The sequence below is a fragment of the Heliangelus exortis genome, chromosome 1 (genome assembly GCF_036169615.1).
Source record: "Heliangelus exortis chromosome 1, bHelExo1.hap1, whole genome shotgun sequence".
Classification (NCBI taxonomy): Eukaryota; Metazoa; Chordata; class Aves; order Apodiformes; family Trochilidae; genus Heliangelus; species Heliangelus exortis.
This window is the reverse complement of record NC_092422.1, coordinates 6,884,553-6,898,457: the sequence shown is the minus strand read 5'-3', so window position 1 is coordinate 6,898,457 and position 13,905 is coordinate 6,884,553. Positions and strand designations below refer to the sequence as shown.

Here is a 13,905-nt window from a genome sequence, read left to right as displayed (position 1 = left end):
GTTTCCACCTCTATAACTCCCAGTGGCAATGCAATGAGCAGACACTATATGGGTTCAGCCTCCTTCAAATATTAAATTACTGAAGTTCAGAAGAATTTAATTAGTAAGTCACCTACTTTCCATCTTGCAGTGATGCCTCTGCTACAATTATGGCACTATGTTACAAGCAATTTCAGCTTAATTGAATAACTTGAATAAAACCTGGGTTTCAACTGCCTGAAATATCTGTATTAAGATAGCTAAAACTGGGTTAAAAATCAGAAAAGCTGAGATGATCTCTATGCAGATAGTATAGTTTATTCATCCCTAATATTAGATACTGTCAAAAGAAATACGTTTAAATAACATTGCAGACATACCAATGGTCTGATGTGTGCAGTTAAAAGAATTACAAAGTCAAATCAGGCTGTCAGGTAGCAAGATGTAAATTCTAAGATATTTTCAAATATCTCACTTACCATTTTAACTGTTTGTGCTTCTTTCCCTCTAGTGGTTTACACCAATGCACACCCCAGCCACTGCCTGCCAACCTCTGTTCTCATGGTTCCTCACACTCAGCTATTTTTAATATATATTTTCCTACAAAACTTTTGTACTGGAAGCATGAAATGAAAAAATTTTCACAGACAGTGAGAGTGAGACAGGGAAGCTAAGATGAGACAAAAGCTGGGTTACATATTCCTCAGGTGTTTCTCTACCCTGCTGCATTTGATGTAGCTCCAAGGTAGCTCACATCCCCTCCAGTTTGTGACAATGACCTGGAATGAGAACTCAGCTGCTGACTCATTCTACATTCAAGAAAATACGAAAAGAAAAGGTGCCATGATCAAGTCAGTGTGTGAAAAGTTATTGAAAGCCATAGATATATATCTCCCATGGCTCTGTAGTTCAGCTGAGTAGGTCGAGTTTCTAAGCCGTTCAGGCCTGAAAGCTACATCTGTGTTGGGAACCATCCTTCTCTGTAGCTAGAATGTAAAATTAGTTTAATGTGCAGCTCCCCAAACGAGGAAGATACAGCCCCTAGGCACAAACACACAGAGTCCTCCTAAGGCATAAAAAGTGGAAATTCCCAGTATGTGAAGTGCAGAAGGAGAATACAGGAGGTAAATTGAGTTTTCCAAAGGAATCCCAACACTTCACTTTTTCAATAGCAATAATAGGCTGACATACTGATGGTTATTTTTTTCTCAACACTTTTTTGTATACTGTATACAAACATCAGTACTGATATATTGTTCTGCTCAAGTTGATTGCTACCTTTCTCTTTATGTGCAGCTCTGTTTCTTTACTAGTCTTTGAGGTGTTTAGTAGTCCTTGTGGCCTAGTTTACACTCTAAAATAGAGACATGGTTTCAATTCACTAATTTGGGTATCTTTAGGAGACTATAGGTAAATAGTACTTTTAGAAGTGGAATGTTAGAGGGTTTTAACAGAGATTGCTTGAGACAGTTTTTCAGACATTCTCTGACATTACAGAAACACCCTTGTATGTACTTTGCTGTAGCCATTGCCATTTGCCTAAAGTATATATCACATCTCCAAGACACTAAAAAAAAAAAAAAAAAAGCCTTTTCAAAGCAGAAATAAAACTATGAACATAACAATTAGGGAAATAACCTGGTTTCATCTGAAACCTCTAATTCAATTCAGATCTGCTCAGTTTGCAGAGATGTTGCAAAATAGTAAAGAAAACCAACTGCCTAACTACTGCTGAAGATGGAACAGCAGCCATTTGAATGCAAGATTGGATGCAAGTGTGGTCCTCAGAAGTTGTGTGATGGTCTTAACAGCAGCTGAGTGTTAAGTTGTTAACTTTGAGCTATTTTGGCCAATTCCCAGTAATTAATATAAGCCTTTATACTCACATGCTATGTATTATCACTGAGAATTCTATTTCCCTGCTTGGCATTTGCTCATCTTCTTGATCAAAGACACAATTTGTGACACTAACTTCAAAGCAGAAACTTCTTTATTTGTTGAAAAGACCATTACTCCTTTCAGCCTTTCCTATATCATATTGTCCATTACAATAATTTTATTAATTCAATTATCAGGTCTAATGATTTTTTTATTTGAAAACACAAACTTCAACCACTGAGGGCTGATTAAATCTAGTACAGCAATCCAGGCAATGTTTATTATAACTGCAGGAGAAGGGAGGCTTTGAAAAAATCAACTAGGTACATTTTCTTTGAGAGTGTTTTTATATTTTGCATAATACATTTTAACCTAGAAGGATAACTGTGAGCTTATGGATGGAAAAAAAAATGTTCTGATCATATTGGAAGATAGCAGATGCAATTTGGTGTACTTGAGTCTGTTGGTGTAAAAAATCAATTGCATTTACTGTGGCTCAGAGTTTCTGTAAGACTTAGTAGAATAGAAGCTGGTTGGAGAGGCACCATTTCTGTGGGCAACTGTGAGCCACTGGCCTTGATAACATTCAAGTGTGTTTCATATTGCTGTTTCATATTGTACAACAAAGGGGTGGCAGGGTGAACCGTTTCTTCTGTTCTCTCAAAGCAGCCAAAAAGCAAAATGATCCACATGAGTGCAATTGCCTTGAACAAGAATGGCCTTGAACAAGAATGTCATTAATCCTTACAAGTTAACCTATACTTGGTGGGTGGCTTGCATGCAGTATTAACAAGATCCATGTGTAGGTGTAAAAAGGGATATAACAGAAAAGTGAAGAAGAAAGGAGAAATACAGGAATGGATCCTGAAGACAATTAAAAATTCAGAAAAAGCAACAAAGGTACACTGATTAAATAAGGAAAAGGGAGTCAATACCATAAGAAGGGAGAGAACAGTAAAAAGTAGTGTGGGAAATCAAGCCTGATCAATATTTTTCAACATTTCCCCCAATTGCATCGGTCTCTGTAGCAATATTGCCTTTAGATTATTAGAAAGCAAGTAGCAGGATCTGCTGAAATAGATATGCTGGAGGGAACCAAGTGGAAAAAAACTCAAAACATTTTCCATTTGAAAATCCTAGAAGTCTCAGTTAGCTATTGGTACCGAGATGGTATAAAATATTAATCTCTAAAACTATTGAGACTAAATTCTTGAAAAGACTTGGAAAAAAATAACCAGAAAGTTCTTCTTTCTTTTTAAATGCCAAAATTCTTTTGTTTTTTACAAAACTCCACAATCCTCAAAACTACATTATAGCAAGATGAAATAAGAGCCATGAGAAATAGGATTTTTAAAAGAAAACACTTGGAAATAAACTGTGTATTAATTTAAGCTTTTCTCAGTGAAGATGCCAAGATACTCTTCCATAAGGCTGAATTGAACAGACTCTGTCCTATTCATGCTGGAGGCTGCACCCACCCAAAGCTTCTGGACCTGCAAACTTCTACTTTGTACTTTGTTTTACTCCTGATATGGACAAAAGCCATTTTTTTTTTGATGTGTCACAACGCTGATTGTATAAAAGCATCCGTGATCTGCTGATACCAGGTTATTCCTCAGTGAAAAGTATTATGGCAGTTTAATGCTTCATTTAAAATGTAGAGTACATTGCCAAGTGTCAGTAGTAGCTGAAGTCTGACAGAAGGGCGTTTCATCTACTGAGCTTAGGGAAAAACTGGTGTTAAACCTGTCTGACATCTCTGAGAAAAATCCCTCCTGCTACAGTCTGACTAATAATGCAAAGATGCTGTTTTGCACTTTTCATCAGTAGGTCACAAAACACTTTGGAAAAGGTGGCAAACATCATGACAGATACTTTACAAATATACTGATAATCCTGTACTCCTACACTCTAAGAAAGGAACTTAGATACACAAATAGATTTATGTATTTGTATGGTTCCATAGACTTATAGAATATATTTCCCTTATTTCATTATTATTATAGAATATATTTCCCTGGAAAATACCACCACCTTTATATTATATACATTGTATAAGAATTTCTTATGGTCAATACATCAAGAAAAAGCAGGTCAGTGAATTAAAGGGAAGCAAGGAGTAACTAGTGCTATGCAAACCATTACAGAAACACAAGGAGAAAATAGGATTCCTTGAATCTCGTTTTCTTTATAAGTGAGAGACATGGCCAGAAATATTTGCAATATATAAGACCTTTTTTTTCAAAAAGTAAGACTGAGGAATAAAACTATCCTTAAGGAGAAATGTACCATATGAAAAGAATAAAAGATAGAACTGCTAATTAATACTAATGGATGAAGTACCCAGTAGATCAGGAACAGAAAATTCTCCTGAAACTGCAATTCAGATTAACATTTGAAAAGACCTTCAATACCTAGGAGGCCCTCATAAAGTAAACAGTGTCCATAGCCAGAAAACATTTTCAAATTCCTTTGAAAATCCCCTTCTTTATTCTTTAGTCAATTCTAACATGTAATAGGCTGGCATATACTGTCAGAATTTGCTTTGCTTGTGTCCATCAGAGACCATCATTTATTTTACCAAGATATAAAGGATTTCAGTGCCTGAGGTTTACCTTAAGTTGCTGAGGTTTCTCCAATTAAATCACCCACTGACAGAAGCATTTTTATCTGGTTTCTTTTAATTCTGTCAGAAGCTAGAAAGATAACAAGATACTGGCTGCAACAACATAAATCATGTGGAAAGCTATCGATCAGAAATCCAAGGCAAAAAAAGCAAGCATACAAAACAATGAACAAAACCCAGAAACTATTTTTCATTATTAACTTCATTATTTAACATTATTAACTATTCTGTATTAGTAAAATTCAAATTTTGCACCATTTAAAGACTTCTTTTAGAGTCAAACAAGGATTGCAAAGATGGAAGACGTGCGTGCCCACATAAAATTGAGATGCAAAATATTCTTCAGAATACTAATTTATAAGCTGCTTATTTAGCCTTGAAACATAATGAAATAAAATTTAAATTCACAGCTCCTTTTGCCACTTCTCTAAATCTGTGGTTTTTCTTTTGTCTTTTTAATCCAATTGCATTTTTATATTAAAAGAAAAATAGATCACAGATACAGATCTATGATATATGCTTATTTGCAGTTACAGTAAGAGATAAGAGAAAAGCAATACATGATTAAACATGTAACAAGTGTTGTATCTTAATGAAGCAACCTACTGAATATTCAGTGGAATTCACTGAAGGATACAGACTGCAGTATCTGTCTTTACCGTTCACCAGTAACCGCATATCAAAAAGGAGAGAGGGAAAAAAAAAAAAAGAAACAGCAAAAAAACCAACTCCAAAACACAAAAGCTAGGAAGCTACCAGGCCAGAGATCAAAAATATTATTATAAGATCATTGCTACTGAGCTGAGCCACCCTGGGGCTAAAAAAATGCTTCATGCAGATTAGCTACACTTATGAAATGTAGTCAGTGTAAGCAAGGAAAAGGATGCTAGATTAAATTTTAGATGGCTTGTTAATAAATCCACACATACATCAATATGTCCTCTATATAACCCCAATTAATTTTTTAACTGCAGGAGAAAACTTCAGACTTCTGTTCCTGACTTACAACAAAGCATCAGCCTCTCACACTCCTTCACGGCTCTTAAATGTCTCTGAAATGCGACATATTTTCTCTGGAAGAACAGCCTGTGCTACAGCACAGACTTCACTCTTTGTCATACCTGAACAACAAGAATTAAAACAAATTCAAGCCTTCTCTTTTCCCCTAGTTCAGCTTCCCTCTACCATAGGGTTGTTCCCCAGTAATAGGAATTAATGATATTCAGCAGCACTGGAAAAATAAATGGGGTTTATTATCCTCCCCAAAGCACTAGGAATTATATTTACACAGGAAAATCAGGCATGGTAATGCTGAAACTGTAGCAACCAGATTTTCCTGTGTAAATCTGGTTCCCTGTTAGGTAGAGGCATTTATTATTGCAGGACCAGATTATGTGTCTGCAGTTGCTCACTTAAAACAGCTACATAGGCCTGTTCAGTGTATTTTTCTAATGTTGTTTTGCAGCTCTGTGCTGTAACATCTCAAATTCATCTACATCTTCTGTGATCCACTGAAACATCATGAGAGCCTTGGAGTTTGCTATATTCAGAGACCAAGGTTTGAGTCCATGACATGATTCTTTATATAGAACTCAATAGTAAAAAAATAGTCCCAAAACTTTTCAATTGAGAAATGGAAGTGTTGAATATATATGAAAAAAAAAAAGAAATTCAGCATAGAAGGTTTTGACCATATGAATGCAAATTATCTCTAGAACTCCATTTTATTGAAGCCGATGTTAATTTGCAAAATAAATACTTCTTATCTTATCTACATTCTTAGTCACAAAAAATTACAGTTTCCAGAAAGCTCAGGCTAAGACATTTTTCACAGATTAATTAATCATCCCAGATCATTCTCAGAGTCTCTTTCTCAGAGCATCTTTGTTAATTTGTCAGAGGAGAACAGCAGCCCTGTAGTGAGGTCTGACTCACGCCTGGACATGAAAGGCTTTGGAGATGACATAAAAGATGTCTCATTAAAGACAGTACAGAGGGCACGCCGGATTCCAGGAGCCTTCCTAGGAATGACCTTCCAGGTGTATAACAAGAAGTATGCAAAGCATTGCAAAGCATGCAAAGCAAAGTCTACATTCTCAGCAGAAGATGGGAGTTGGGTAAGAGAGACATCTGGCTTCAAATGCAGAAACAAAGCTTCTTTTCTCTGTTAGATCCAGAGAATCTCAGGCAGTGGGTAAGATAAGAGCTTTTGTCATTATTGAAGGAAAAGAACAAATGGAATCAATGTGCTATGGAGAAAAAAATCTCCTTCTACAAGCAGTTAGCACAAATCTCAATTTATGCATAACCTTAACATTGACAGAAAATTAATTTCCCATTTGCTCCATGTGGAGATGGTTTGTCCCTCTCCACTGGGAAGTCATTCCATCAATCCTGACTTTCTGCAAGCTGTCAGCAAACCTGCTGAGCTGCAGGACAGCACTCTGGAACAGAAAGGAAAGAAGGAATATCCAGATCAGTTCCCTCTGTTCTATAAAGTGGGGCCATCAGAGAGGAGGCAACTGAAGATGTTTCTGAACTTACTCATTAAAAATATATAAGGCTAAGACAAAACAATAGTTTACCTGGATTCTTGTTTTTGCACAACCATCGTTGATGCTTACACTTAAACCTTACATAAATCTAGGAAATGAAGATAGTTTGAATAGCCTGACATTCAAAATATTCAGGCAACCAAGTAAGATCCTTACATAGATTTTTACTTTTAAGCTTCTCTAAATGAATCAAAGTATTCTTAAAATAAAAGCAAATCTAACATCATAATAATACTAATAAGGTTCATTCAGAAAGCAGAGTTATCCTTCTTTTACTGCACACTGATTAGCTTTATTCCTAGGAGGAAGGGAAAGAGAAGTGAAGTTCATTTAGAGGCACAATTTACAAGTCTGAGTTTCAAGTATAGTTGTGTTGTATTCAGACTCCCCAGTACACCAGGGATTCGGAAGGCAGCTAATTTCTAAACAATGCATTTTTAATGAATTTGCATTTTCTGAGCCGTGTAGGAAAACCCTCCATGGCGTGTCAATGCAACGTGTGAGCTTACTGCACCATCTAGTGTCAAGCTGAGGAAAGTTCAAGAAAGTTGTTTCAAACTATCTTTTCATTGCATGACATACGTTTCTCTTTACAGATGAAGAAAATGCTGTTTCATGACCTCCGTAAGTTGCAAATAACATTTATCACCCTAAAATGTCAACTCTATCTTCCAGAAAACTTCTCCAATGTTGGCATTTTCCCATATGTTAATACAGCCACATAATTGAAAACTTGCTTTAAAACTTCAGGGTTTGACATTCAAAGTTGCTGAAGCTGTTGTAAATTCTGTTTTCTCCCCACTTATAGTAGATCAACCTTTAAAAGAAGATTGAAACTTTCTAAAATTAAGCATTTTCCAGTTTAGTGTATGGGAAATGCTACACATAGAAAATTAGTAGAAAAGTAGAGAAGTTCATGCAAGAAATCTGAAGTTACAAAAGTAAAAAAAAAACAACAAATCAAACCAACAAAACAGTAAAAAAAACGGTCTAGTATTCCATACAACTATTCTTGCTCTTTATTTTCTTTGGAAAAGAAGTAATCGGACAAGTGCACACCAGTTTTTAGGTACTTAAAATAACACGACATGTCTAACATCAGTATCAGAAATCCTATCCACATTCCTAAAGAAGAATTTGTCATAATCAGTATCTGAGTGTCTCAAAGAAATTTTCAGAATGTCTGAGGACCAGATTTCTGATTACTCAGAACGCAAAACTATTTTCAGATCATTAAAGAAAAATCTTCTTATGTTTTGGTGTCTAAAGAGAACTTCTAAAATAACTGATAATGATGAGCTCTGCTAGGATATTTCTACATCAAACCACATTATTTGGAACATGATATTACAGCCAAGTTCTTTAACAATTTGTACATAGCAACTTGATATAAAATTCAAGAGGCATCTGTTCCATACAATATGGACCACATCAGGCATTTTGAGTCACACATGTTAAAAAAGATGGGCCAAACCCTCCCATCCTGTGGGTTAGAAAGTCTGTTCAAGAACGCCTGGATTTTACTTAGAGATGCACACAGGGGACAGGCCCTATGATATAGACAGGCCCTATGATATAGACAGGCCCTGAACCATCCACAGAATTTGTACCTGTAATGGTGCAAGTCTGTGCTCAGGCTGCCAAACTGGTTTATGGATGCAAACCAAGACATTTACTGGAAAATTGGGAGCACCCGCAGGATGATGGCAGCAGTCAGTCTGTACAGACAACACCTGTGGCTTAGAGACAGGGCTGGGGGTACTGGTCAGTTCTGGAGGCTGGAAGCAACCACCATGATTCTGTGGTGTTTGCAGATTTCCTTCAAAATGAAAGCAAATGTACAAAAACAACATTTTCCTCTGCCAAATTCAAGACACTTAGGAAAAGTGATATGATTAAGAAAGATAAATGGTTTGGCCCTGGGAAAACATTTTGGTTCCAAAGCATCTTAACTAGATTGTTGCTATGCTCAAATATTTTTCTGTTACAATACTGTTTCAAAGATAAAAACATTAGGCAAATCATGCTGTCATCAGAGCCCTTAGCAGCTGAAAGCCACAAAAGATTGCCTCAAAAATTCTTTGAGAGGTGCACCCTGGTGCTGCAGACTCCACAGTGAAATTCAGGTGGTGAAATACAAAGTAGGACACTGGATTAAGCACACTCAATCAGACAGCCACCCCCTGCTACCACAACATTCTTGCTAACTGGGTGGTTGGGCAGGCAGAGTCCCAAAAGTACCATGATGTGGTCCTTCTCTTGATACAAACTCATGACTTTCTTTTCCCCTGTGATCTGTACTAGGTGATCCTGCTCTGGCAAGAGGGTTGGGGTCAGTGATGTCTCAAGGTCCCTTCCAACCCCTAACATTGTGTGATTCTATGCCTTACACATATTTTTCATTTGCATTACATGCTACGGCCTGTATTCAGAAAACTGGGGCAGAAGAATTCAATCTTCCCAGAGCTGACAGCTCCAGGTGAATTTTTCTGCCAGCTGTATCCCACTGATGTTTCCAGTGTCTTTTCCCTCCTAGGAAAAGTGTTGACAGGCTGTATTTGGACTTCAGCATTTGATATATATCCCCAGAGCACTACAGCAGTTTCACATCTCGTACAAGGCAACAGAATATTTAAATTACAGGCACACTTAGCTAGCAAATCTTTAAAAGCCAGTATTTACATTTCTTTAGGAAGGTACACTACGTATTGAGAGGCAGTATGCCTCAGACTTAGCCATTATTCCATCCATCTGTGTCTACACAATACTGCTGAGAAGAGAGTGGAATACTTAATGGTTTCCTAGACTTTAGTATAAAAAGTCTAAATTCAAGACAACAATCAAGTCTGATTGGATCTTGGAGAATTTGGAATGCTATTTCTCAACAATGTGGAAATCACTGTGAGAAAAAAGCTCCTGAATGGGGAATGCAGTCAATTCCCAGATACAAAAATGAACAGAAAGTAGGTATGTCAGACAAGAAGAGTATCACAGTGCCATTAGCTCTAGCAGGAGGTGCACTCCAGCCTCCTGAGCTAATGCTCTACTGAAGGTTAAAAGACAGGACATAGACTGCAGAAGAAAGCAAGCAGAAAATTCAAAGGCATCTGAAGAAACAAATAGCTAAATTTAGATCAGGCTGTGGAGAGAACTTGCAGAAGACACTGATTTCCAAGAAGTGCTTTATAGCTCCTTTCCTCCCATCACTTCAGAAAACAGCAGCAGACAACAACTTTCTTCTGTCACAAGAGCCACCCAGGCTCATAGTTGTTTTAAGGCAACTGTAGATGTCTGGGCATACCCTTTACTTCCATTCATAACACGCTTTTTATCATCATTGCTACATTATCAGCTTAGATCTTGCAGCCTTACCTGAAAGTCTCCAAGTGTGAAGAAAAAATATCTATTTTTGACTCATGAATATGAAGGTCTACTATATTCTTAATATTCAAGGATCTTTAGAGAAGCAAGGAAGTTTCACTTATAGCCAAGAAACTGCTTTGTCTGTGGTCTCCTCCTGAGGTCACACAAAGGCCACATGAAAGCAATCACTTCAAAATAACTACGTTGATCTACTTCAGAATAAGAAGGTACATCACTGCTTGATACTGTTGGCTTCTGCAGTACAAGATAGGTAAGCAACCCAGAAAGTTGCTAAAACATGAAAAATTACATACAAACTAAACCCAGGAACAACAAGAGGAGAGGACAGAGGATAAAGGATAATTAATTCACGTGACTAGTCCGTGAAGGCTCAATGAACACCAGCTGCATTCACATCAATCTTTAATAATACACATTACCTTTCCCTTGTAACCAAACTATAATCACTCTGTTAGGCAAGCAATGCCCATTTCACAGGGTTTGAGAACCAAAATCACCAAAGCCCATGCACATTTTTTGCTGCTTAGTTAATTGCCAGAATGAAACCATTACTCAGAACATCACCACCTCTAGTAAATATTCTTTTTTTTATCATTCCCAGGCCTAGGAGAAAATGAAATAGGAATATCATTGCTCCATTTAATGGCTTTCATTAGAGAAGTTTTAGGAGTATCTTCAAACTATTGTGTCATTAAAGAGCAAATGTTATTTTTAGGAATAGATTTCTTTTTGGTTAATATATAGGTTCACCATGAAGAGTTTTGCCAAGTAAGATATATTAGAGTACACCAGACACATACAAAAAACCCCCTTCTTTACTGCATAAATAGTTGCCTTAGTTAAGAGAGAGATTTCTCTGCATCAGTCTGAACTGCAACAAAACCCTCAGAAAACAGCAAGTGCTTGAGTAAGAATCTGAACAGTGGCAAATGACCTCTCTTTCAGGCATAACTAATGACTTTGATATAGCTTTTTGAGAAACACAAAAACTAGGATTCCATCAGATGTTTACAATTATAGTATTTTTTTTCAATTTCTGTACAAGCACAATCGAGAAAGGAAGTCTGCTATTCAATAATCACCACAAAACTGAGGCTGAGAACCTGCATTATTACTTTCTCAATGTACAGAAAAAACAGGCTCATTTGCCAGGAATGATTTTTGATCAAGGAAAAATCTCACTGAAAGCAAAAAGCTTACATCTCAACATAAAACTCTGTCAACTAAAGCATCAATGTTACACTACAGTGAGCCTTAAAATCCCATCACAGGACAATCAATCTTCAATGACACCTTTGAAAAAACAGCTTACGTTTTTGTATACCAAAATAAGTTTCCCATTTTGTGCTGCATGTTTTCTTGTATTTGAAGACCAAAGACACAGTGAATAGCAATCCTACCTTCAAAGGAGAAATGTGTGACTGTAAGACATATCCATGGACATTCTCTATTTGAGACAAGTTCTTCTCTGACACATGAACAAGCTCTGGGCCTCTTACTTCATGGGTTAATCGAGGCAAAGTATGGTCATGTGGAACGTCCTCATCTTGATAACGATATTTCTAGAGAAAAATGATAGAAAGAGAGAACAAATTAGCTTTGAGAAGGAAATGCACCCGTACTAATCTAAATATGGGTTAACATAATGTCTAATTCATATTAGACAAAATAATCCTTAGCTTTCTTGGTCTGCTCTGGAGAAAATACTTCATTATTTTTTTAACATTTCATCAAAGAGAGAAAATGTGGGAGAACACACAAAACTTTAACCATCAGATAGACATCTGAGATGATACTGGCAAAGGCTAATGAAAAAAAATAGACATGTTGATTGGCTGGTCTATAGCATCAGTTCACATTTCACATTGTCATGTTAATAATGGCGCTTCTATAGCTGTTCTCTACAGAAGATTTATTTTCCATTGAGCACCATGTCCTCTGATGCTGAAGAGCACACACGTACTGCCACAGAGCCACAGTCAAGCAGAACATTGGTATTAACCTGAACACTCATGGTGTAACTCTTCACAGAGAGGCAGCCTAAGGAACAGAAGGGAAGCAGATTGTCCAAGATCTGAAACAAAGCTTGTAACAACAAGGAGTATAACCCTAAAAATGACATTAAATTACCAGATCTGACCTTCAGCTAGAACGCTTTTCAAAAAGGTGCCATCCCCCTGGGTGACAGGCCCAGCTGTGTCTTCTGGTGGGGCAATTGGAGCTGACTGGATCCGGCTGGATCCGGCAGAATCTGGCTGGAACCGGCTGCATCTGGCTGGAGCAGCCCTGGCCTCTCCTCGCAGAGGCGCCTGCACTGCCAAAGCCTCACCTTTTACATTTGTGCACAATGTTCTGAGGGCAAGGACTACCAAAGGAATTCACATGGTAAAACAATGTGGTGGGGGCTGTTGAGATGTTGTAAGAGGAAGGAGGAGTAGAGTGTAAATGAGAGGGAGAGTTCCTAGGACAGTATGAGGGGAGCATGTAGTGTCACTGTAAATGCCATTTTCAGCTGACAAGCAAATGCTAAACTACTGGAATAAGCAAAATCAAAGACTAGAGAAAGGATAATATCAAAGACTAGGACTTGTTTAATGGTCATACAAGAAAAATGAGAAGCCTCCAGTTCGGGTCTGCTGGCAAGGACATTGCAGAGCAGCCCCTTCTGCTGCTGCTGCTGCATTTCACTTGGACTGCCTGTGTTACTTCATTCACTCATCCCTCCAAAGGAAATCATCCCACTTTATTCCTGGCTTCCCTCTCATACATAAAAATATTTCAGAAATTGCCAGTTATTTTCAGAGTACGCACATAAAATGATTTATTCTCTTCTTTTTCTGGGATCTGCCTTCAACCTTTCACATATTCACTTTTCAGATAATATAATGAATATATAAAATGACTGGCATCAGACAACAATTATTTGGGCAAGAAGCTATCATTTTAATAACTGGTACTCCAACAAATTTTTAAGCCTTGGCATATGGCTCACTTAAGCCCTAAGCAAGCAATTATTTTTTTTTCATGTAGTGAGTACTCTTTCCAAAAATGCCAACAATTCAGAGATGCCATCTTTAAAGTCAGTAATTTGCTAAAACGTGATTAGAAGAAATAACCCCAGAATATCAGAGTCATCACATCTCCCGGGGAAATGGTAAAATGAAATTGTCCAGTGACAACTTTCCAAAGAGAAAAGATGGTAGTGGCAGAAGCCATAAGAAGCTTTGTCATAGAATCATACAATCATTTAAGTTGGACAGGCCATTTAAGATCATTGAGTCCTACTGTTAACCTAGCACACATCCAAGCTCACCTCTAAACCCTGTCCCTAGCTGCCACATCTTCACATCTTATAAATACCTCCACCACTTCCCTGGGCAGCCTGTTGCAGTGTCTGACAATGCGTTCATTGCAGAAATTTTTCCTAATATCCAGTCTAAACCTGCCCTGGTACAATTTGAGGCTATTTCCTCTTATATTGCT

The 13,905-nt window shown here is 37.4% G+C and overlaps 1 protein-coding gene across 19 annotated transcripts in view; it reads right to left on the bottom strand.

The window, feature by feature from the left end:
• The window catches only part of DLG2 (discs large MAGUK scaffold protein 2), a 961,231-nt gene that overhangs the window by 508,527 nt on the left and 438,799 nt on the right, over positions 1 to 13,905 (bottom strand). For all 19 annotated transcript variants that reach the window (XM_071732357.1, XM_071732283.1, XM_071732535.1 and 16 more), the window contains one exon: positions 11,823 to 11,984. In XM_071732357.1, coding sequence (XP_071588458.1) covers positions 11,823 to 11,984 — 162 coding nt within the window. The remainder of the gene's footprint in view (positions 1 to 11,822; positions 11,985 to 13,905) is intronic.